General features: G+C 45.8%; 1 protein-coding gene across 9 annotated transcripts in view; it reads right to left on the bottom strand.

Annotated features, from left to right (window-relative positions):
* ARMC8 (armadillo repeat containing 8) overlaps positions 1-24,402 on the bottom strand; it is an 831,002-nt gene that overhangs the window by 205,459 nt on the left and 601,141 nt on the right. For all 9 annotated transcript variants that reach the window (XM_078680526.1, XM_078680529.1, XM_078680530.1 and 6 more), the window contains exon 17: positions 4,423-4,572. In XM_078680526.1, the coding sequence (XP_078536652.1) occupies positions 4,423-4,572 (150 nt within the window). The remainder of the gene's footprint in view (positions 1-4,422; positions 4,573-24,402) is intronic.

Here is a 24,402-nt window from a genome sequence, read left to right as displayed (position 1 = left end):
TTCCTGGACGAGTGATGTCCAGTTACCCTTGTTAGAAGACCTAGGGTGGGGATGTTCTGTGGTTTCCTGCGTAGGTGCCAAGTATGACCTTAAACCTCCTCCTTTTATGTGGGAGAACATCAGTTTCTTGAGATTCAGGAAGCCGTTGTTCAAGATTCACAAATTCTTATTTATAATTTTGGCGACCATATTAAGTGCAATGTTATACGTTGCTACACAGATTAGACGTTTCTGTTAGTTTTTGACAGAGTTTGTCTGATGTTTGGATGATTGATCTGTGCACACGTTTGGGGTAAATTCCTGCTGTGAAAGTTCTAAACATTTTCTCCGTTGTTCAGCCTTCGTGGTAGGACATAGAGCAAGGTTTTTCATGGATTCTTTACCAGAGGAGGGGGCACTGCCTTTATAAGATTTTTGTTCCAGCAAGTAAAGAGGCAAACTGACCAGGAGGTGGGTACGTGGCTAGTTACACTAGAAAATCCTGAAGGACTGAAATGCAAAGAGAGCTTCCCTTAGCACTAGCAAATCTAGGCATTATGCTTTGCAAAGGTACAGAGGGAAGCCAGAGTTGCCTACTTGCAGACTCCCGCAACTGGGCTTCTCTTGCCAGAGCAGAGGTAGAAACCTCCACGCTAACAGAATGAGCACTGATGCCTTCCAGTGGCTCTTTGTGGGTTAAGGAGTAGCACATTTTTAGGCACAAAATAACTGAACATGATCATTTCCTCTTGTGTATTGCCTTGCTCTTGAGCTTGCCTACAATTCTGATGAACAGCTGGTTTTCAATTTTGAACTCCTTAGTACTGTCAACATAGAAGCTGACCGTTCTCTTGAGACTCTCCTTCTCCTTCCTGGGATGTGAAGGGGGAAAGAAGGCCAATAAGGTTATGGATTGGCTTAGATGAAGAGTGTAAACATCTTGAGCAGTAAAGTAGCACTGGCTCTGGGAACCAGCTTGTTGTGGAAAAAAACAGAAGTGGAGAGTTTTTTTTTATACTTAGCACCTGAAATTCACTCAGATGCCTTGCCGACGTAATGGCAAGTAGAAAATCTGTCTTAAAAGTAAGCAGTCGCAAATGGCAACTTGCAAAGCCTCAAACAAAGCACACAAAAAAAGGTTAGATCAAGATTCAGGTCCCATTGTAGAATTATGAATGGTGATAGAGGAAATTTAGCCAAGAGACATCTCAAAAACCTTATGACCATGAGGGATCTGAAGAGGGATGGTTGATCAGGGAGACGGAGAAAGGCTGATAAATTGCTCTTGACCATGCATAATGCACATTCTTGTTGAGCAAGTGAAAGGGCTAAGCGTAAGTTATCCTATAATCAGGCCTGAAAGGGTCTAATGAATTGTCTATACACCATTTCATGAACCTACTCCATCTCCCAGAATATACTGTTTTGGTGGAATTCCACAACAACCAACTCCACCAGCTTCACAGCCGATTCCTCTAGAGCTGCAACCCATGAGACAGCACACACTGCCTTTAATGGAATTTCCTCCACGACAACGATCAAAAAGGGAGGCTCAGTGCCTCATAGAGGAAGGAAGATTCTTTTTAGGTGACTCTGACCCCAGTCAAAAACTCTGTCCAGAAACGGAGAAGGGCAGTCTTCAACCAAGAACCCAGAATTTGCAGGACTAAAGGATGCTAGTGGTCTAGACATTTCACCTGAATGGGAACTACCTCAACCAGAGGTAACTTCTTATCAGACCATTATTAAAAAGGTGGCAGATACATTGTATCTTCAGCTTCCCTCCATGGAGACCAAAGCAAACACCTTGATTGAAGTACTTCATGGCATTCCCCATGCTGTAGAACATTGTTTACCCTTTAATGAAGCTCTTACTAAGCCCATTTTAGCTATTTGGGAGAAACCAATGCCTTCCATTGCTCTGCACCGTGTAGTTGCACCAAGATGCAGGCGAACCAGCCTTTCTGTCATCACACCCATCGCCATATAGCCTCGTAGCCTAGGCATTCCGCTCCTCCAAGCTCTTTCCAGGCAATTTCCCTACAATTCCATCAGATAGAGTCCAAGAAGATAGAGCAATTTGCCAGAAAGGAAAGTGTTTTCTGCAGGCAGTGTCTACCACTTCAGGGGGTAAAGAAAAGGAATTCAGGTTACCTCACTTAATATACAGGCATGAAGGTGCAGGCTCAGGAGGCTGGAGTGCAGAACCTCCCTCTGCAAATGCAAGAGGAGGTCCAACGTGTGAGGAATATGGAGCGGAGGGCAGAGGGAGAGGTGCATCAGGTTTCACACCACACCCTTCAAGGTCAGCCAAGGACTATTAGAATCAGTAGGGCAAAATTGAGATGGATCTTCCTCAAGACCAGAGTTATCAAGGGTATTGGAGGAAATGCATATTGAATCTGAAAGCTCCACTTCAAGCCAAACTCATCTCCCAATGCTCCTGGCAACGGATACTGGAGGGCACAGAAATTCAGGCAGTCAGTGTTGTCATGAGTGGCAAAGAGACTCACCAGAGAACTACAATATTGGCTGAAGATGTGCTGGATGAAGTCTCCACTCGTGATCAGCAAGAGGATGCAGATTGCCACTGTACTCTCGCACATTTATTACACCCGTCAGATGGTTGTCTATGACCCAAATCTGCTGGTGCAGCACCCCAGACCCAAGGCACAGAGCTTCTCGGCAGAGACGATGCAATACTACTCCCTCCTTCTGGAGCCGGCATCCTGTCCACAGGAACCGCAGACGCCAGATTCTCCATGGGTATATCCACAAGTTCTTGTTCTGAAGAGGACTGTTGTGTAGTAGAGGAGCACTCTCTAGGCTTATCTTTTGAGGAGGGTCGTTGTTTAGAGTCATGTAGTCCCTCCATGACTTCAAGGAGGGAGGTGATTCTGGGGTCTTTGAGCTCGGTCTGGACTTATACTTTATTCGATGTTCAGCCTTGGCTCAGGCCATAAACATCTTGGCATCCTGCTCCTTGCTCGTTTTCGGATGCATATTCTGAGAGGGACTGCAGGCCTCTACGTTGCGGTCCGACCCCCAAGTGCAATAGGCAGAGGTCATGTGGGACCTTGATGGAACTTTGTCCATCACGGCACAGTTTAAACCCTGACCATTTAGAAGGTGACATAATGAACCACACCTCAAATTTTTCATAGAATTTTGAAAATATTGACATATGTTGACACATTTTTTCAGGATAGTTGAGCTCCAGATTCATAACAATGGCACAGAGAAAAACGTGGGTGCCTTATGGCTCCAGAGACGTCATGAGAACTTTGTTCCTGAAAGTGAACCCTGCACCCCCTATCAGCGCAGAGAGTTACTGAAAAGCTGCCGAATTCAGTCTGACACCTAGGATATACAAAAGGTGAGGAATCTGCAGGTAGAAATATCCATCAGGAATTGCTCTTTCTATGCGTTGGCAAAGAGTTCGAGCCAAGGCTCGCCCCAATGTCAGAAGATACTCTGTGCCACCTTCATGTGTAACTGCCAATTGTGATCTCCAGGCTTAATTTGTTTGCCCTGGTGTTTAAAGATCCCGCCATATGGTGTATCACCAGGGAAATTCCCTGATGATCCAGCCAGCTCTAGAGACATAGAGCCTGTTGGCACAAGACCCAGGACCCAACCCCACACTTCTCCTTGCAGTACAACTGGACGATGATGCGGCCAGTGAGAACATGCACCAGTTGTACCTTGATGGAGGGCAGGAAGGCCGTCATCGCCAAGTGAATCGCCCGCAACTTCAGCAAATTGATGTAAGGTGGGTCTCTGCTGGAGATACTGGTTATGCAAATCTTCACTATGACAACATCCTAGCATACCAAATAGACTGACTCTAGGAAGTTCTGAATGAACTAGGCACACAAAGATGCAAAAAAGATTTTCACTGAGTCGGACAGGTAATTGCGCGAGATCCCTTTCTTGGTTAGGATGCCTGAAGCATTCTCCCCCTATGCTTCTACAAGGTACGCTCTTGATACTCAAGTAACGGGCCCTGAAACTTTCCCAACCGTTTGCCACTTGTGCATCAATTAAGAAGGGAGAAACAAATAATGCTTCTCAGTCTAGGTATCATGGTTCTCGGACAAACTCTGACACTTCTTAAGTCCCTACCTTCTCGTCATACCTTAAGAAAAGAACTGAAATCGAATTCCCTCTCCTGGGGTACTCTGCAAGTCATCAGTATTTCCATGAAATTTTGAAGTGCAATCTGAGCTACTGGTCACCTCTCCCCTTACATGATTCCAGTACCTACTGAGCTCAATACAAATGTAAACAATCAACACATTTAAGGTTATGTAACTTTGCAATTAATATTAAGGGTTAAAGCCTTAGTTTTAAAAACAGCTCTTTGCATTCTCAAGTCTACCACTGTCAAAGAACACATTTACAAATTTCCTATCAACATACTTATAATGCAAGTTTACTTACTGGTCGAGTTGACAGCAGGTTCCTGAGGAGACCCAACGTCTTCATTAGTACATTTACATCACAGTCTGAGAGCAATCTAAATAACTGCTCAGTACTCAGGCCTCTTAAGATATCAGTCTTTATTTTTTGTTCTGCTTGAAACGCCATGTTCTGATCAAAAAGACAGAAGTATACATCAAAAATGACTCCCTGGCAACATTTACGTTATCACAGATTTTCATGATGTCTGTATTGCATGGGATAGCCTTTGCAGAAACATACATAAACATTTCAACTTTAAAATTGTAACAAGTGTTCCGGTTAAGGGGGCTAGGTGTATTTGAGAGTTGTTAATTCAGCACTTATGGAGTTAACATACAGGAGATCTTGTTCAACCCGAGCTCTGAAATCAATGCACTATTACGGGTTGAAGTCTGGGTAATGGGGAATTACCAGGGAAATTGAGAATTCCAGTTCCGATTGCCACGTGTATTCATCAATCTACCCACAGCAGCTTCCCTTCGAGAAACAGGACAGTTCAGGGTTACTGGAATTAGGAGGTCAGTTAAGTTACCAGCCAAATCGGGAATTACAAACATTACAGAATAATGGGTTTCTCGAACATTTAAATGCATTTCCAATTAAGTGAGGGGGCAGGAACTAGATTCCTGATGTTAATAATATCAAGGCGAGGTCTAATCTAATGGGCCCATTTGAAAAACATTAATTACAAAATAATCACAACTGAGTTGTGACAATGGCAGGTACAAGTAAAAAAGCGATATTTCACTTGCCTTCCACTGTAACCAGCAGCATAAATTTCAGCAACAGGAGTAGAGGGTGGCGTAATTATAACTCCTCAGCCAGTCAGTCTCATCTTCCTAATAAGACCCACCAATCTTTCTACTCACAAGTTTGGCAACTGTTTGCTGCTGCAACATGCCCATAAAATCCTTCCCGATTACAATGGCTAGATTTTTAAGGCCCCAGCTTGTATTAAAAAAATACCAAACATAATATATATATATAAATAAAGCCTTTAAAATATATCAGGAAGTAGAAGTACCCGACACAATCTACGGAGACTATACGGGGTGTTGCACATGACTAGTGGAACTGAGACCCAACAGACGGCATTGATGGCGCTGGACGCATCAATGGCCTTTGATAGCATCGAGTGGAACTATCTGTTCATGGTCCTCCAAAAGCTGGGTTTCGGTCCAAACTTCTGTGATTGGGTTAGACTCTTGTATGAGATGCCCACGCCCGAGTGCGAGTTAACAAGGCACTATCCAGATGACAGGGGTACCCCTTGTCCCCACTCCTGGTTGGTCTTGCACTGGAGCCGTTGGCACACTGGATCAGTAGGGATCCCATAATCTGGGGGATAGAGACACCAGGGGGGTGGGAGAAGCGTATTTCCCTTTACACCAATGATATTGTTTTCTATCTTGCACGACCTTACTACTCAATAGCGTGAGTACTACATATCTTCGAGCTATTCTGTAGCTATTCCAGCTACAATATGAATTGGTCAAAGTCAGTGATTGTTTCACTGTCGGGTCCCCCCCACCCCCAGGGTTCCCACATGGTGTTCGGCCCAAGTGGTGTCGGAGGGCTTTAAATACTTGAGTGTCTATGTTACGTGAGACCAGAAGATGTTCCCAGACAGGAATTTTGGACCCTAAATGAGTCATCTGGGTGCAGATGAAGTCATCGGCGCACTCTCCCGCTCTCACTCATGGGTAGGGTGGCTCTCTTTAAAATGATGACATTACCGAGGCTTCACTATATTCTCCAGAATACTCCATACCCTGTTCCCCAGACGGTTTTTAAACGAATAGCACAGGAAGTTAGAACATTGTTGTGGGAGGGCGGCTCCCCGAGAATTATGCTCCACAAGTTACAGAAGGGAGTATACGACGGGGGCCTGGCAATTCCAGACATCAGGCTATACTACTGGGCCTCGCAGCTTCAGGTTATAAATTATTGGGAATAAGTAGCCTTGGAGGAGCCGGCCTACAGAGTAGATAGAGCCGTCATACCAGGATGGAATTGTGAACCCCTCTTATATTCTAGGAGATCAAGTCCGGAGTGGCCTGAACACACTAAAGTAGTGCTACAGTTCTGGAGAGAGGCTAACAGACTTTTAGGATGGGCAGGAAAACTGACCGGTAGGACCCCATTGTGGATGGGCGATCCATTGCGTGAAGGGACCGCACTGACGGGCTTTAATGAGTGGAAATTGATAGGTATTGAATATCTGGGGGATGTATGGAAAGGGGATTCCCCCTCACGTTTGAAGATCTCCAGAGGCAATATAACCTACACCAGTCCCAGAGATACCACTATATGAGACTCCTGCATGCTCTGCACACCCACATACAAAGTAATACCTCGGTTCCAGCCTACTCCCCGTTAGAAGACAGGCTGCTACTTGACCCCGTCACTGAGAAACAGACCTCCACGATATACTGCAAATTGATAAATAATGTACCGGACCACCTGATTACGCTCCAAGAGGCCTGGGTCAAATATCTTGGCAGCATCGATGATGAAGAGTGACAGGAGGCAATTCAGAGCCCTAGAGAGATCACAATATGCTCCAGATTTAGACCAGTGCAGTATAAGATTTTACACCGCACTTATTATCCTCGCACCCACCTATACACTTGGGGTAGGACCCCGACCGCGCTGTGTCAGGGGATGTCAGCGGGAGGGTACCTTCCTGCATATTCTATGGGAATGTCCCGAGATAATATCTGTGATTGCCTGCCGGAATCGAACTATGTCCACAGTGGTGGGAGATACTGTCCCTTTGGATCCAAAGTGGCTTTTATTGATGATCAAAGGTGAATCTGCCGGGTCCAGATATGTGAGAATATGGTTGGCTCTGGCAGCGGGAATTGCAAAGCATAATATTGCCAGGGGGTGGGGTGCGACTGTACCTCTGCAGTTGGAGTGGAAACGTGATCTTGATAGGTGTCTGCGAGCCGAAGAAACAGTTTATAAAAGTAGGGGATGTGCTAAAAAATGGGAAAGAGTGTGGGCGCCCTGGAGAAATTACAGAGGGCTGGGTATGGGTGAATAGACATTTGCTGGATGTGTAAATGTCTTCTTTACTTTCTCATGAACATCCTGCTTTTGATCTTCTGTGGTCGCTCCACGATGTACTAATGGAAATGTTCTTGTAATGTATGGTCTCTTGAGCTTTGTTAATAAAAAGAGTTATATATATATATATATATGTTCCTCCAAATCAGTTCCTTTGCGGGAGATGATGCAGCGCTCACTCATGTGCGGTATCCTGCGGCAGAACCAAGCCGCTATTATCCTCAAAACTTTCTCCCAGCTGGGAAAAACGGGTCGCACAGCCAACTTTGGGATTTAAACAGCAATCCTTTTTATTATCATTTTCAAGGGCAACAGGCACAAAGATCTACGCGTTTCGGTGTCACTCCACCTTGCTCACGATCACCGGGTTTGCCCCACCCACAAACATTTAACCACAAACATTTTTTTCAAAAAACCGTGTTTCCTGTCACATGGTATACTAAGAATTGTGGTTCTTGTAGTTTTTTCAAGTTTTTGACAAAAAGACTATTTCTGAAAGGGTGCATCTCAATTAATAAATAATAGAAATATCCAAAATCAAATGCATTTTAGTCAATTGCCTTCCAATAGGCCAACTACCGTTATTTGTAATGCCTTCCAATAGGCTGTCTACTCATACTTATTGTTCTTGCACAAATAGTTTTTATAACAGTTCAAAGGTGCACATATAATTCCTCCGATTGATTCAACCCATTCGGGTGCAGGGTCCTCAGGTTAATGATGAATTTAGATTCCACTTGTCGCAGTTTTTTCTCTCGATCACCCCCCCGCTCACTTTTGAAGATAGTTTGAATGCCATAAAATCTCAGTTTTTGCCAATCACCCTGGTGTGCAATTTCCATGTGTTTGGCTATGGCATTGGAGCGGTCCTTGTGAATTGTGGCCCTCATATGTTGTAAGATTCGGTTCTTCAATTCAACAGTTGTACTTCCAACATATTGCATTGGGCAGGGGCACTCCACCACATAAACAGTAAATGGTGTTTTGCACGTGATACACTGACTGATTTTCCATTTCTTTTTGTTTGCCAAAGTTATTTCTTTTGTTGGCTTGGCTATCTGGCACATTTTGCAACCATGGCATTTCATGAATCCTTTGGTTTTCAGCCAATCATCCTGTCTCTTTTTCTGGAAGTGGCTGTGTATCAGATGGTCCTTTAGATTTTTAGCACGCCTATAGGTTATTGTTGGATGTGTTCCCACAATCTCTTTGACCGTGTTATCTAATTGTAACAATTTCCAATTTCTGCGGAGAATTTTGCCAATTTTTTCACTCTCTTGTGAGTAGTCTGTTATTAAGCGAATCTTGTTTTCCTCGGGATCTTTTCCTTTGTTTGTTCTCTTCAAACAATCCTCGCGTTTTTTTGTACAGCTTTTTGCGAGGCAATCTTTTACTGTTTGTAATGGGTATTTCCTTTGAATGAATCTTTCCATTGTACGTTTACTGTGCCTTTTCCATTCATCTTCTTCACTGCATATCCTATTATTTCTATTATTTATTAATTGAGATGCACCCTTTCAGAAATAGTCTTTTTGTCAAAAACTAGAAAAAACTACAAGAACCACAATTCTTAGTATACCATGTGACAGGAAACACGGTTTTTTGAAAAAAATGTTTGTGGTTAAATGTTTGTGGGTGGGGCAAACCCGGTGATCGTGAGCAAGGTGGAGTGACACCGAAACGCGTAGATCTTTGTGCCTGTTGCCCTTGAAAATGATAATAAAAAGGATTGCTGTTTAAATCCCAAAGTTGGCTGTGCGACCCGTTTTTCCCAGCTGGGAGAAAGTTTTGAGGATATATATATATATATATATATATATATATATATATATATATATATATATATATATATATATATATATATATATATATATATATATATATCAGGAAAATGGAAACATAAAAGAAGTTAGCTAGGAAAAGAATGAGAACAACTATTTCAGTGATTTGTGGAAGAGTAATACATCAGGAAAAAAGACTGTCAAGGAAAGATTATGGTAGAAGTGGGGAACATTTACAGAGAGGACCTTATTCGAGAATTTGGTTTTACGGACTTTTACAATATAGAAATCACAATACTTGGATACTCTTACTTGAACCAAACCCACACAAATGTGAAGTTCATCGGAAAAGCTATGGGAACTGTTCTTAACCCAAAGCCTTATAAGGCAATTCAGGACATCTTCCACAAAATTCGATAAGAGCGAAAGGCAGTGCAACAAAAAAACATAGCTTATGTGATCAACATTCTGAGACCTATCGAATTGTAAGGCCAAGTTAAGAACAGAATAATTATGCAACTGAGAGACTGGAAACAGGAAGAATGCAACTGAGTCTAGAAAACCTTTTCTTCCAAATGTACATATTAATACATTTTAGAGTTCTGGATTTCATTTCTTCTATTTGGAGTCCAGGAAGGATGATACATAAATAACTCCTTATTAGTTATTGTCTCACAACACAGAACTTATTTGTTTTTGGTACACTAACTTGATTAATCCCTTTGCCAATATCTGTGTTTAAGAAACGTTTATAAATTTAGGACTGTATTATAGAAATCTAATTTAAGGGAGTTTAAGCGCCATCCATACTCAAGCCTTCATCAATGCATCACCACCAAGAAGCAGGATGCATTCTCTTCTTTTAGAAATGAATCCGCAATTTTTTAAGGAGGTTTCTATACCATTCAAGAATGAATCAAAAAGAACATGGAAATAAATTCATCTTGTTTTACTGCTCTTACATAAAAGTGAACATTGGTGATATCGCCATTATGAAGAAACTGTAAGGTCAAAGTATGGGCCAAAAAGTTAGTCAATGCACTGGATCATTCTGTCTTGTCTAAAGTATAAAAAGCTATTTTCCATTTATAAATGCTATGAATACTTTCATATTTTGAGATGACATAGTTGCTCTGAAAAAAGAATTGTTTTGTTCCTACTTCTGTTCTAACATGCTTATAGGGGGAAATAATATTCTGGCAAACAATCCATTCAAGCATCATACACCATAAAACTGTACTGCAGATTTTCCACCAGGTATGTAACAGGGTATGTTGATAGCTGAATAGGACAGCAAAGAATAATTTGAATAGTTTTTTTCATATAGTGTAAGCTGGAGAAAGTCCTTCACAAGATATTGCATTTCCAACCCTCAAAAGAATTCTACCTGAGAAAACTGATTCTATGTTAGGACCGAAGGCAAGGATTATGCATTTGATTTTCTTCTTTATTCTCTAGCAGCCATTGTAAACACCAACAGACAAAAGTACATTTCCCATGAACCCAGCGAAATTAAGAACAAACAGTCCCTCCAATCCACTGCCAGTTATCCCTTGAACACGTGTGAGTGCTTCAGGTCTCTCCTCTTTCTTCGCTGCATCAGCAGTACATAAGTACTTCTCCTCAACTTCCTCAGACTGTGGTAGATTTCAGATTTTCACTGTTATTGCTTGATGATCTGTCCTGTTTTACGGTTTACATGCTCTTTCCTGCTCAGAGGCTCTGACCGATGGGATCAGTTGTCCATGTTCCTGGGCTGTCGTTGTGTAGTGTGGCAGCCGCATATGCTCGCATGATCCTCCAACTGCTAGAGAGCACACATCTAATCAAGGTCCCCGATTTTCTGACCGTTCTACTACACGGCACGAATATCTGCAGCTCTGTGACCAATCTTGCCAGAGTGGGCTATTTCCTGCACAAATGGGCTTACCCAGGGTGCACCTCTTATGCCTGGCAAGGGTAAATTAGGATTCCAGAGAAACCAAATATGAACCAGGTATTGCTTCCCATTTAGACATTACACTTATAAAATGTAATACGACAACTCCAATGTTATCCTATGGGAGAGATAGGCCATGCAGTAGTGAAAAACTAATTTACAAGATTTTCACTACCAGAACATGTGAAACTTAAAAGTACATGTCCTACCTTTTAAATACACTGCACCCTGCCCGCTGGGCTTTTCAGGGCCTACCCTACTGACATATGTATAGAAAGTGAAGCTTTGTGCCTGGGAAAAGATTTATTGGACCAGGTCGACATGACAGTTTAAAGCTGCACACAAAGGATCTGCAATGGCAGCTCTGAAACATGTTTAAAGGGCTACTTAGGTGGCTGGCACAATTAGTACTGCATGGCCCACTAGTAGCATTACATTTACAGGCCCTGGGTACATGTAGTACCACTTTACTAGGGACTTGGAAGTAAAATGGGGATACACCAATACTACCATGTTTTAAGGAGGAATCCCATGCACTTTAGCACTGGTTAGCAGTGGTAAAGTGCGCAGAGTCCTACTGCCAGGAAAAACTGGATTAGACAAATGGAGGAGGAAAACAAAATGTTGGGGGGAAGATCACCCTAAGGGTGACGGGTCTAATAGCAAAGTTTCCCTTAAACCAGAGACCGATGCAAAAATGGCTACTTTAGTTGGAAAGTATATTAAGATCCCAAAACAGGCATTGGCTGTTCCTGGCACTCCAGTCAGGATAAGTTATTAGACATGGCAGGCCTGCTAACAAAACGTCTGGATAAAGCTGAAGAAGCCAAACAATCTGGTTCCCTGTTCCAGTCTGAGATATTTTCCGAGTGGGTTCAATGGGCAATACTCTTCCTCAGAAAAGCTTACTGCGCCATTTCTATGGAAAGGCAGTGCGCCATTTCTATGGAAAGGCAGAGATCTATCTTAATCAATGTGAATTCCAAATTGGAGGATCTTGTCTATACTGCTGTGGGTGCTTGTAATAAAGATGTTGAAAATCCAAGATAATTCCAAGTAAAATCCAAGGTTTATTGAACTGCAGCACAGTACATCCACTCTCCAAGTTACCAGTCCTTTTTCTCCACCCCAATCCATTTCAGACCATAACAATTCTAAATGGAATCCATAACACAATGTGCATGAGCAGCTATGAAGAGACATTCTATTTAAAAGGGAAATATGTACAACATTGGAATTTGTATTAAAAGGGAAATATCTGTAAACAAGAATACTACACATTTTCCCCCTAAAGAAAATTAAGTGACTACGTAAACATAAAAAAAACAAATCCTTACACATAAAAGAAACTACTGGTAATAATAGAAAATTTAAGGCACACATTTGGATACTCTTCTAACATTCCATCTTTTGCCATCTTGTGTGACAACGCTATTGTGATAAACTTTCACAACCTTCATAGGTTTGCCAAACTTTGTCTCACCTTTGGTAATATAACCAGGTTTACGAATCCTAACCACATCACCTATCATAAAAGCAGGTTGTTTGACTTTCATCCTAGTATCATAATCACTTTTGTATTTGCACTGTTTGAGTTCCACTTTCTCAGCTACATCCTTGACATTCACATCAACCATGCGATAACCAGCACTTTTCTTAAACCACCAAGGACATAGGTTAGATACAGGATCTCTACCCTTTAGTAGGCGGAAAGGAGAAACTTCTGTAGTGGCATGAGGCGTTATACGGTACAGCCATAACTTTTCTCTCAATTTCTCCTTCCACATTCCCCCAAACTTCCGAGCCCATAGGATATCTTGTTTGAGAACCCTGTTATATCTCTCCACTAGCCCATTTCCTTGTGGTTCATACAGAGCAGTGGTGCAATGCTTTATACCATAAGTACTCAAAAACTCCAACATCTCTGAAGATTTGAACTGTACCCCATTATCTGATACAATGCTTTCTGGGAATCCTTCTCTTGAAAATATCTCTCTCAAAAATAAAATAACACTTTCAGTGTTAGGATGAGGTACCAGTTTGACCTCAGGCCATTTGGAGTGATTATCCACAGCAACTATAGCGAATCTACACTCCTGTGGTAAAAAATTGAATGGGCCAGCAATATCGATCCCTAATTTCTGCCATGGATGATCTGGCCACTTCACAGGAGTCAAAGGTGCCGGGTCACATTTGCACGTCTTATCACTTTCAATGCACTCAGGACACTCTAACAAATTTATCTACAAACCTATCCACTCCTGGCCACCAGAAATTTGACCTAATTAATCTTTTCATGGACGACATGCCCATGTGACATTCATGACTCATTTGCAAAATAACATCTCTTACCGCAAAAGGTGGAATACATTTTCCAGCTCTGAATAGTAGATTTCCCTCTATGGCTAACTCCTCAGCAACATTGTAAAATGGTATAACTTCAGTTGGAATTAATTCCTTAGAAGGCCAACCCACACTCACATAATCTCTCACTTTGCACAAGACATCATCCTCACTCATGCTTTTCATCCATAAATCTTCTGAAATGATACTGAATTTCTCAGACAATAATTCTGAAATGCTAGTTACGACTTCAGTATCTTCATCATCACTGACACTGGGATATGGTAATCTTGACAAACAATCTGCAGTCACATTGATTTTCCCAGGCACATATTCTATGTCAAAACTATATTCTTGTAATCGTGACATCAATCTAGCAATACGAGCAGTCGCACTTAAACCTCCACCGGGTGAAAGAATACCCACCAAAGGCTTATGATCAGTACGTATCAAAAATCTTGCACCCCAAATATAATTCCGGAAATGTTCAACAGCCCAGACACATCCTAATAATTCCTTTTCGATTACAGCATATCGTTTTTCAGTGTTATTTAGAGATCTAGACGCGAATGCAACATTCCAGTCCTCCTTACCCGAACGTTGCGAAAGCACGCAACCCAGGCCATAAAGGCTAGCATCCACTGTCAAAAAACAAAGTTTGTTCAAACAAAACGGTCTAAGTGTAGGAGCTGACACCATGTCAAGTTTAATACTGTCAAAGGCGTTTTGTTGTTTAGTTCCCCACAAAAATTCAACATCTTTCCTGGTTAGTTCTCTTAACGGCTCCACTTTAGTTGCGAAACCAACTATAAACTTACTGTAATATTCACAGAGTCCTAAAAATGATAACAATTTATCTCTGCAATCGGGTGCAGGAGCTTTCAGGATTGCATCAACTAACGATTTCTTAGGAGCAACACCATTCCCAGAAATAGTATGCCCTAAATATTCTATCTTCTTTTGAAATAACTTTTTACTCTTAATGGTAAGACCAAACTTACTTAACATTTTACACACATTACTCAGGTGTTCCATATGTACTTCATCACTCTTAGAAAATACTAAAATGTCATCCTGAAAACACTTCACATAGTCACCCATGTCTTTAAAAATATGATACATCGATCTCTGAAAAAACTGAGGCTGCCGATGCCAAACCAAATGGCATTCGTTTGAATTGATATAATCCCTGAGGTGTAATAAATGCTGTGACATGACGTGATTCCTCTGCTAACACTACCTGATGATACGCAGATCTCAAATCTAAGGCAGAAAAAACTACAGCCTCACCAATCATGCTCACTACTTCATTGATATTCGGCAGAGGATGACTACTATATTAGCATTAAGTGCTCTCAAATCTATGCAAAGTCTCAGAGATTTATCAGGTTTGCGTGCCAAAACTACTGCGAAACCCATTCTGACGATTCGATCTCCTCTATGACATCATTTTTTAACATATCTTTTAGAGTATCACTTAACTCTTCTCTAACATTGAGTGGTACAGGTCTAAGCTTTTGCACAACTGGTTCAGCTCGTTGTTTGAGCTTGATGACATGAGTGAACCCGCTTAGCTTACCTAACTTGTCTGAAAAAACTTCAGGAAACTCACACGAAAGTAATTTCCAAGCATTACTCTCTTCTACAAACATAACTCTTTTATTTAACTCATCTCTATCCTTTAACACCATGACTGGATCTTTGCTGCGTGGATTCAACGTAATGTTAAGTTTGAATTGATCGCGCCAACCCAGAACATTCACACCCTTTACTACAACGCACAAGTTACTACTTGTGTAACGATATATCTGTAAGAGACATTAGTTACTATTAGATTCCTTACCTTAGAATATCCCCAGGCGTCAGACTGGATCCGGAAATTTTTGCGTAGCAGTACCCTTGCGTGTCGGTAGGCGTCCTCTGCGGCTCCGCGTCCGTCGTCGGCGTCGTGGGCGCCGTGATGACGTCGTCGGAGTACTTAGACGCCGCCTCCGCGTGCTGACGTCAGTTCTTAGACACAGCTTTTCCGCGCCAGAAACGCAGAGCCATGTTAAAAACCAACACTGGTGCCATTGAAACTAGGGCCCTGAAGGGGACAACCCTAACCCTAGATATTGGTTCGCAGAACGGGGAGGATGGGTGGGTCGGTAAGGAATCTAATACTAACTAATGTCTCTTACAGATATATCGTTACACAAGTAGTAACTTGTGTATCTGAAAGAGACACGTTAGTATTAGATTCCTTACCTTAGAATAGATACCCCAGCAATACCAACCCCGGTGGTGGGTCTGCGAACCAATAATCACACCAGAAAGTCCTGGAGGACGGAACGGCCAAAGAAGCCATCCCTCCGGACTTGGCTGTCCAGGCAGTAGTGTCTCGCAAACGTGTGCAGCGATGCCCACATAGCTGCCTGACAGATGTCTTGTAAGGGCACACCTCTGCCCAGGGCAGTGGTGGTCGCCGTCGCTCGGGTAGAATGAGCCCGCAGTCCAACCGGGGGCTCCTTCCTAGCCAAGGAGTAGCAAGCCTGGAGACACAGGATGATCCACCGGGAGATGGTCCTCTTGTGCACCGCTTTCCCCTTCTTAGCGCCCACATAACCAACAAAGAGTTGGTCATCCACCCGGAACTGGCGTGTGCGATCCAAATAGAATGAGAGCGCACGTTTTGGGTCCAGACGGTGGAGCCGCTCTTCCTCTTTAGAGGGATGCGGTGGCGGGAAGAAGGTTGGCAAGGTGATAGACTGCCCGATGTGAAAGGCCGTGACAACCTTGGGCAGGAAAGAGGGTTTGGTACGAAGCACCACTTTGTCCGGATGGACAGACAGAAAAGGTGGAGTACAAGAAAGAGCCTGGAGCTCACTCACTCTCCTGGCAGAGGTGATGGCAACCAGGAAAGCAGTCTTCAAAGTCAGAAGGCGAAGAGGACAGTTGTGAAGTGGCTCAAAGGGAGCGCACATCAGGAATGTTAAAACCAGGTTCAAGTCCCACTGAGGCATCACAAACGGAACAGGAGGAAACGTGTGAGTGATGCCCTTAAGAAATCTGTTAACAATAGGGGACTTGAACAAAGAAGGCTGATCAGGTAGCCTGAGAAAGGCTGAAAGGGCAGAAAGGTAGCTCTTGATAGTGCCCAGAGCAGAGCCCTGCTGGGCAAGAGAAAGAAGGAAGAGAAGAACCTCAGAAAGAGGGGCAGAAAGTGGATCCACAGCCTTTGCTGTGCACCATGCCACAAATCTGTTCCACCTGCAGGCGTATACCGACTTTGTGGAGGGACGCCTGGCTGCCAGAATGATGTTACAGACTTCAGGAGGCAAGTCAAATGGCCTCAACTGTCGCCGCTCAATCTCCAAGCATGGAGGTGGAGACTGGACAGGTTCGGGTGGAGGACCGTCCCCTGCTGCTGCGACAGAAGGTCCTCCTGAAGAGGCAGACGAACCGGGGGATCGACTGACATACTGAGTAGCTCTGGATACCAGTACCTTCGTGCCCAGTCCGGAGCCACAAGGATGACTTGGGCCCGGTCGCGCTTGATCTTCTTCAGCACTCTGGGCAGAAGTGGTATAGGCGGAAAGGCGTACAACAGACCGCAACTCCACTCGCGACGAAAAGCGTCTCCGAGCGAGTGCCGCCTTGGAAATTCCAACGCGCAGAACTGATGACATTGCGCGTTCTCTTCGGTGGCGAATAGATCTAACCAAGGCTCTCCCCATTGCTGAAAGAGGCCTTGCGCCACGTCCGAGTTCAGACGCCATTCGTGATCCATCATGCACCGACGGCTGAGCTCGTCCGCCCTGGCGTTCAGAGAACCTGCCAGGTGTTGAGCCACCAGGGTCACGCACTGGCGTTCCAGCCATTGCCAAAGGCGAAGAGCCTCTTGACAAAGGATCCACGACCCCACCCCGCCTTGTTTGTTGCAGTACCACATGGTGGTGGTGTTGTCCGTGAACACCTGCACTACACTCCCCCGGACAGAGGGGAGGAATGCCTTCAGCGCTAGGCGAATCGCCCTGAGCTCCAACAGGTTGATGTGGAGCCGGGTCTCCGCCGGAGACCAGAGGCCTCTGATCTCCGCCTCTCCCATGTGGCCTCCCCAGCCCTGGAGGGACGCGTCCGTCACAACTACGTGCTCCGGTTGGGGAAGGGACAGGGATCTGCCGCTGACCCAATCGCGGTCCGTAAGCCACCACTGCAGCTGTCTCGCAGTGCCCTCCGAGATCAGGACGTGGTCGGATAGGTTGCCCTGATGCTGGGCCCACTGAAACTTCAGGTCCCACTGCAGAGCCCGCATCCGCCACCTGGCGTGATGCACCAGTAGGATGCAGGAGGCCATCAGCCCCAGAAGCCGCAGCGTCAACCTGACTGAAACCCGGGATAACGGCTGAAAGATGGGAATCAAAGCCTGAATATCCCGGACCCGCTGTTCGGGCGGATACACCCGAAACCTCGCCGAGTCCAGAACCGCTCCGATGAAGAGGAGCTTCCCGAGAGGGACACAGGTGTGACTTCGGCACATTGATGGAGAACCCCAGCTGGTGCAGGAGGTCTGCCGTCGTCTGGAGGTGGCTGACGACTGTCTGGGGCGAGCCCGCCTTCAACAACCAGTCGTCGAGGTAGGGGAAGACTGAAACCCCTAACCTGCGATGATGAGCTGCGACCACCGCCATCACCTTCGTGAACACCCGTGGGGTGCTGGTAAGGCCGAAGGGGAGCACGGTAAACTGAAAGTGCTCGTGGCCCACCATGAACCGCAGGTAGCGCCGGTGGACAGGCAGGACGGGGATATGAAAATAAGCGTCCTGCAAGTCCAACGCTACCATCCAGTCTCCTGGGTCCAGGGCAGCCAGGACCTGAGCCAGTGTCAGCATCTTGAACTTCTCCTTCCGGAGGAAGCCTTTGACGTCCCGTAGGTCCAAGATAGGGCGTAGGCCCCCTTTGCCCTTCTTGGGTACCAGAAAGTAGTGGGAGTAGCAACCACACCCTACTTCTGGCCCAGGAACGCGCTCGATGGCCAAGAGGGCCGTAACTTCCTCCCGCAGAAGTTGCAAGTGATCCCCCGATACACGGTGGTTCTGCGGTGGCATGGCTGGAGGAGTCGCCTCGAAGGGGAGGGAATAGCCCCTTCGGACTATTTGCAGCACCCACCTGTCCGACGTGACAGTGCGCCAGTGAAGGTGGTGATGGCGAACCCTGCCTCCCACTGGCGTCACATGGGCCTGAAAGCACGGACTAGGAGGGTTTAGAGGCGGATGCTGCGGGGGAAGGTGTGGACTGACCTCGCCGCTGCCCCCGACCACCAGGACGGCGGTTCCCACGGCCGCCACCGCGTTGGGTATTGCCCTGCGGTGCGTGGCTGGCGGTGCGTGGCTGGCGGCACGTGTGGGCGCACCCCTTCCGTGGCCACGAAAGGAGTGATAGGCAGCCGATTGCTGGCGCTGGCCCGAGAGGCCTAAGGACTTGGCCGTAGCCCTGGAGTCCTTAAAACGCTCAAGCGCATGGTCTGCCTTGTCGCCAAAGAGGCGACGGCCATCGAACGGCATGTCCATAAGCATGCTCTGGACATCTGCCGAGAAGTTGGCGGACCTCAGCCAGGCAAGGCGTCTGACCGCCACCGTCGTTGCCATCGCTCTACCCAGCGAGTCAGTGGTATCCAGCCCACACCGGATGGAATATTTGGCTGCATCCCGGCCCTCCACAAGGGCTTGGCCGAGTTTGGCCCGTACCTCCAACGGACACTCTGGCAGCACTTCCGCGACCTTATCCCACACGGAGTGGGTGTAACGTCCCAAGAGGCAGGCGGTGTTAGAAGACCGCAGGCCGAGGCTAATAGAGGAGAAGATCTTCTTCCCATACTGGTCATACCTCTTGGATTCCCGGTCCGGGGGTGCGGACGGGAATGCGGTCTGGGAATTGGAGGCCTGGATGACCAGGCTCTCGGGGGTAGGGTGGGAGGACAGAAAACATGGGTCGCCCGGGGCCGGGCGGTGGCGTCTGGCCACGTTCCTATCTACGGGCGAACCCGTAGCGGGCTTGGACCAAGTGCCCAGCAGAACGTCGGTCAAGGCCTCATTAAAAGGCAGCAGAGGCTCGGCCGAGCTTGACTGCGGTTTAAGGACCTCAGTGAGGAGGTTAGTCCTCACGGCCGCGACGGGGAGCTCAAGGCCCAAGGCCTTGGCAGCCCTCATCAGCACCACACTATAAGTTGCCCCCTCCTCCGATGCCACGGAAGGAGGGGAGACAAAACCAGCGTCTGGAGAGGTGTCCAGGCCACTGGCCTCCCCAAGGTCTCCTGTCCAGTCCTCATGAGACTGACACTCCCTGGTCAGAGGGTCTTCAGACCCCTCCCAGTCCTCTTCATCACCCATCTCCTGAAATTCAGGGTTCTCATCCAATGGGGCCTGCTCATAGAGAGAGAACTCTCCAACCGGCGTCTGGAGCGGCGCCCAACGGGGCCGTCCCGACGCCGGAACAGGAACGAAGGTGGAACCGGGGACGGCGCCGCCCGTGGCCGGCGCCGGAGGCGACACCTGAGGGTCCGACGCCGGGGAGGTCGTCAGATCCACCGGCGACGAACCAGATCCCGAAGGAGGACCAGCGGCGCCCGAAGGCGCCGGCGGCGTCGGAACAACTGGACCCCTTGGCGCCGGGCCCGAAGGCGCCGGCGGCGTCGGGATAACAGGGACCTGCGGCGCCGGGCCCGAAGGCATCGGCGGCGTCGGGGCCGAAGCACCCGACGGCGTCGGGGCCGGAGCCGCCGACCCGCTAGGGCTTCCAGACGGGTCCGCTGGGCCCGGAGGCGCCGCGGAGCCCGTCGGAGGAGAGAGTTTCCTCATGGCCATGAGGAAGCGCTCGACCTCCTCCGGCGACGCGTTGAGCCCAGGGACCGTAGGGTATGGGGCTGGACGCTGCGCCCGCGACTCCGACGGAGCCGCGTGGGCGGTGTCACCCGAACCCCCGGCCGCATCGCGCGAGCGTCGGGGGGAGTCCGAGGAGCGATGACGCCGCTTGGACTTCTTGTGCCTCTTACCTGACGACGACTTCGACCCGGAGGAGTGCGGCCTACTCTCGGAGCTGTGGTGGCTCCGGGCCCGCGACCTGTCCCTCAACCTCCCATGGGATCGGGACCTCTCACGGCGCGGGGCCGACTGCCGGAGTTCGTGGCGCCTACGGGACCGCTCCCGCCTGGCTTTCGAAGAGAGGGCCCGGCAGTCAGAGCAGGCCTTGTCGTCGTGGTCGACGCCCAAACACGACAAACAGACGCGGTGAGGATCCGTGAGCGACATCAGCCGGTCGCAATCGTCACAAGGCTTGAAGCCGGGCATCCCTATCGGCACCTTTTCGGAGTCGAGAGACTTCGAAACAGTAATCAAAAAGGATCAAAAAAGTTTAGTCAAAATTGACTAGGGTTACTGCTTTTTCCAGATCTGCGCTTGCTGGCGCGGAAAAAAGAAGAACTGACGTCAGCACGCGGAGGCGGCGTCTAAGTACTCCGACGACGTCATCACGGCGCCCACGACGCAGACGACGGACGCGGAGCCGCAGACGACACCTACCGGCGCGCAAGGGTACTGCTACGCAAAAATTTCCGGATCCAGTTTGACGCCTGGGGATATTCTAAGGTAAGGAATCTAATACTAACGTGTCTCTTTCAGATATATAATTTGATGTACGCAGATTGATCCTTAAAATATATGGTGGAAGCAATATAACCAATGAAATCAATGTATGAACCATTGAAACCTTTTGCCATTACATCAGGAGGGCACGAATCACTCTTAGCAATCTTAGATTCATACATTTCATGAAAGTATTCTTCCGTTATGATGGTCCAAGGAGACCCAGAATCAGCCATTAGCTCTAGTTCAACACCCATAAATTTAACCACACACTTAGGAGAGTCCAACACATCCTCTTCAAGCAACCCTAAACTCACTAATGATACAATCATTCCTCTTTCTTTAAGGGATTCATTAGACACGACATGCTCACATCTTGACAAATTTGATCCCAAATCAGTGTCATCTCTCACACAAGAGACTTCCCCTTTTTTAAAATAATTACTTTTGTCCCCAATTTTCTTTTTGTCTTCCCTACAGGACTTGGAAAAATGACCAACTCTACCACATTTGTTGCACTGTTTCCCCAAGGCAGGACAAAACTTGAAGGAAGCTACATGATTGTAACTCCCACATCTAAAACATACAATGCGGTTACGTGATATATTCCTATAGTTTTGAAAACCTTTTGTAACATTGTTCATAGCACATACTTCTTCACTTAGTTTATCATTCTTGCTACCCCTAGTGCTCGTTTCTTCAATAGTTTTCATCAATTTGCTAGATTGTTCAAAAGCCTTGGCAGTGGAAATGCTTTCTAATAAAGTGGGATTACCTAATATCCACAATTGTTCCTGTGTTTTCTTACATTTAACATTGACAATTATCTGATCTCTGATCATTTCGTCTGTCATTGCACCAAAATTACATGAAACCACCAAAGCTCTCAAACCCGTTAAAAAATCATCAAAAGATTCATTTTCTTTCTGTGCTCTCGTATAAAACTTGTAATGATTCAGAGCAATACTGGTTGTGGGTTTGAAACGTGTTTCTACACGAAGCATTGCTTCATCAAATACACCAGAGTCACCAGGAACAGGTGGTAAATTTCTAAAAATAGCTTGCCCTTCGGATCCTAAACAATGAAGAAAAATATTCTTTTTTCTTTCATTTCCCATCCTTTCCCCATCAATAGCCTTTAAATAAGTTAAAAACTCCTCCTTCCATCTGTTCCAGGGGATGGGAGGATCACCCTTACATTGTAAAAATTTCGAAGGAGGGTCAAACTGCATGGTGAAAATGATAATAGTACAAATTAAATAGTGAACAAAATGAAGCAATATGATATTATTACCGTTGAAAGAAAATAAAATGCAAAGTAAATAAACACAAATTCAATCCTTGAGTACACCAGCTGTGTACATCAGCGCTGTAATGTCCTACACAGCAGTTGTAGATTATAGTGCAAAAGTCTAGCACTAGCTCGAAATTTCCAGCAATAATGCACGCGATGTGAAAATGTTGTCAAACAGATAGTTGTGAAGTTCGTCGTGCGGCGTGGCTTATTTGATCAATATATTCCAAAATGTGAAACAGTACCTTTATTTCACGAGCACACCCGAGTCACTACTTGGAAACCATGGTAACTGCACGCTCCAACACGGCGCATGGAGATTTGTTGCACGGGAAGACTCGGTCCTTCGCGTGTTGCCCGTTGAAACCACATTCAAAGGTAAACATTTGCTTATTTCGTTTAAAATTGTGAAACTTTCGCGCAAACACCCATAAATTTCGTAGTTTACGGTAAACACAGCTTCCTCAACCGTGCAGTCTCCAAGATGAAAAGCAGGTGTAAATAGTATTCCAAGTAAATTAAAGTTTTAAATCCTTCAGTCCTTAAGTAGGATAGTCGATAGCAACGTCTTCTATGTAGGAATGAACCAAGCTCCAATCTTCAAAAGTTTATAAAATCCAAACTAGGTTAAGATCAGGTAAAAATCCAAAATCCTTTCAAAATCAGGTGTACCACACTGGTGCTACTGTAGTAGTAGGTACTAGACACCCTCGTCGCCAATATTGTAATAAAGATGTTGAAAATCCAAGATAATTCCAAGTAAAATCCAAGGTTTATTGAACTGCAGCACAGTACATCCACTCTCCAAGTTACCAGTCCTTTTTCTCCACCCCAATCCATTTCAGACCATAACAATTCTAAATGGAATCCATAACACAATGTGCATGAGCAGCTATGAAGAGACATTCTATTTAAAAGGGAAATATGTACAACATTGGAATTTGTATTAAAAGGGAAATATCTGTAAACAAGAATACTACAGTGCTGTCGTCCAGGGAAGACTCTTTAGGGACCTTTTTATAAAAGAGCTTGGGAAATTTGTTTCTACTTTTACATCCTTACACCAGGCCCAAGCCTCCATTAAAAAGGTGTTCGCCTCTATGGTTTTCCCTGTGGCTGGAAGAGGAAGTGGGCTCTCAGCCTGCCATCCCTCCAACAATGCCGTTCAACGAGGTAATTACTCCAGAAGAGGGTACTGGAAAGACCAGTCAAAGTTTGGGGGATTCTTCCCCTTGCAAGGCTCTGGAAGAATTTGTAACAGAGTCCTACTGCCGCAAAAACAGGATTAGACAAATGGAGGAGGAAAACAAAATGTTGGGGGGAAGATCACCCTAAGGGTGACAGGTCTAACAACAGCAACGTTTCCCTTACACCAGAGACCAATGAAAAAATTGCCATTTTTGTTGGAAAGTATATTAAGGATCCCAAAACAGGCATTGGCTGTTCCTGGCACTCCAGTCAGGATAAGTTATTAGACATGGCAGGCATGCTAACAAAAAGTCTGGATAAAGCTGAAGAAGCCAAACAATCTGGTTCCCTGTTCCAGCCTGAGATACTTTCCGAGTGGGCTCAATGGGCAATACTCTTCCTCCGAAAAGCTAACTGCGCCATAGCTATGGAAAGGCAGAGATCCATCTTAATCAAAGTGAATTCAAAATTGGAGGATCTTGTCTATACTGATGAAGGTGCTGTCACCCAGGGAAGTCCTTTTAGGGACTTTTTTTATAAAAGAGCTTGGGAAATTTGTTTCTACTTTTACATCCTTAGACAAGGCCCAAGCCTCCATTAAAAAGGTGTTCGCCTCTATGGTTTTCCCTGTGACTGGAAGAGGAAAGGGCTCTCAGCCTGCCATCCCTTCAACAATGCCGCTCAACGAGGTCATTACTCCAGGAGAGGGTACTGGAAAGACCA

Source organism: Lissotriton helveticus, chromosome 3_1 (genome assembly GCF_964261635.1).
Source record: "Lissotriton helveticus chromosome 3_1, aLisHel1.1, whole genome shotgun sequence".
NCBI classification, from domain to species: domain Eukaryota; kingdom Metazoa; phylum Chordata; class Amphibia; order Caudata; family Salamandridae; genus Lissotriton; species Lissotriton helveticus.
This window is presented reverse-complemented; position numbering and strand designations above follow the sequence as displayed.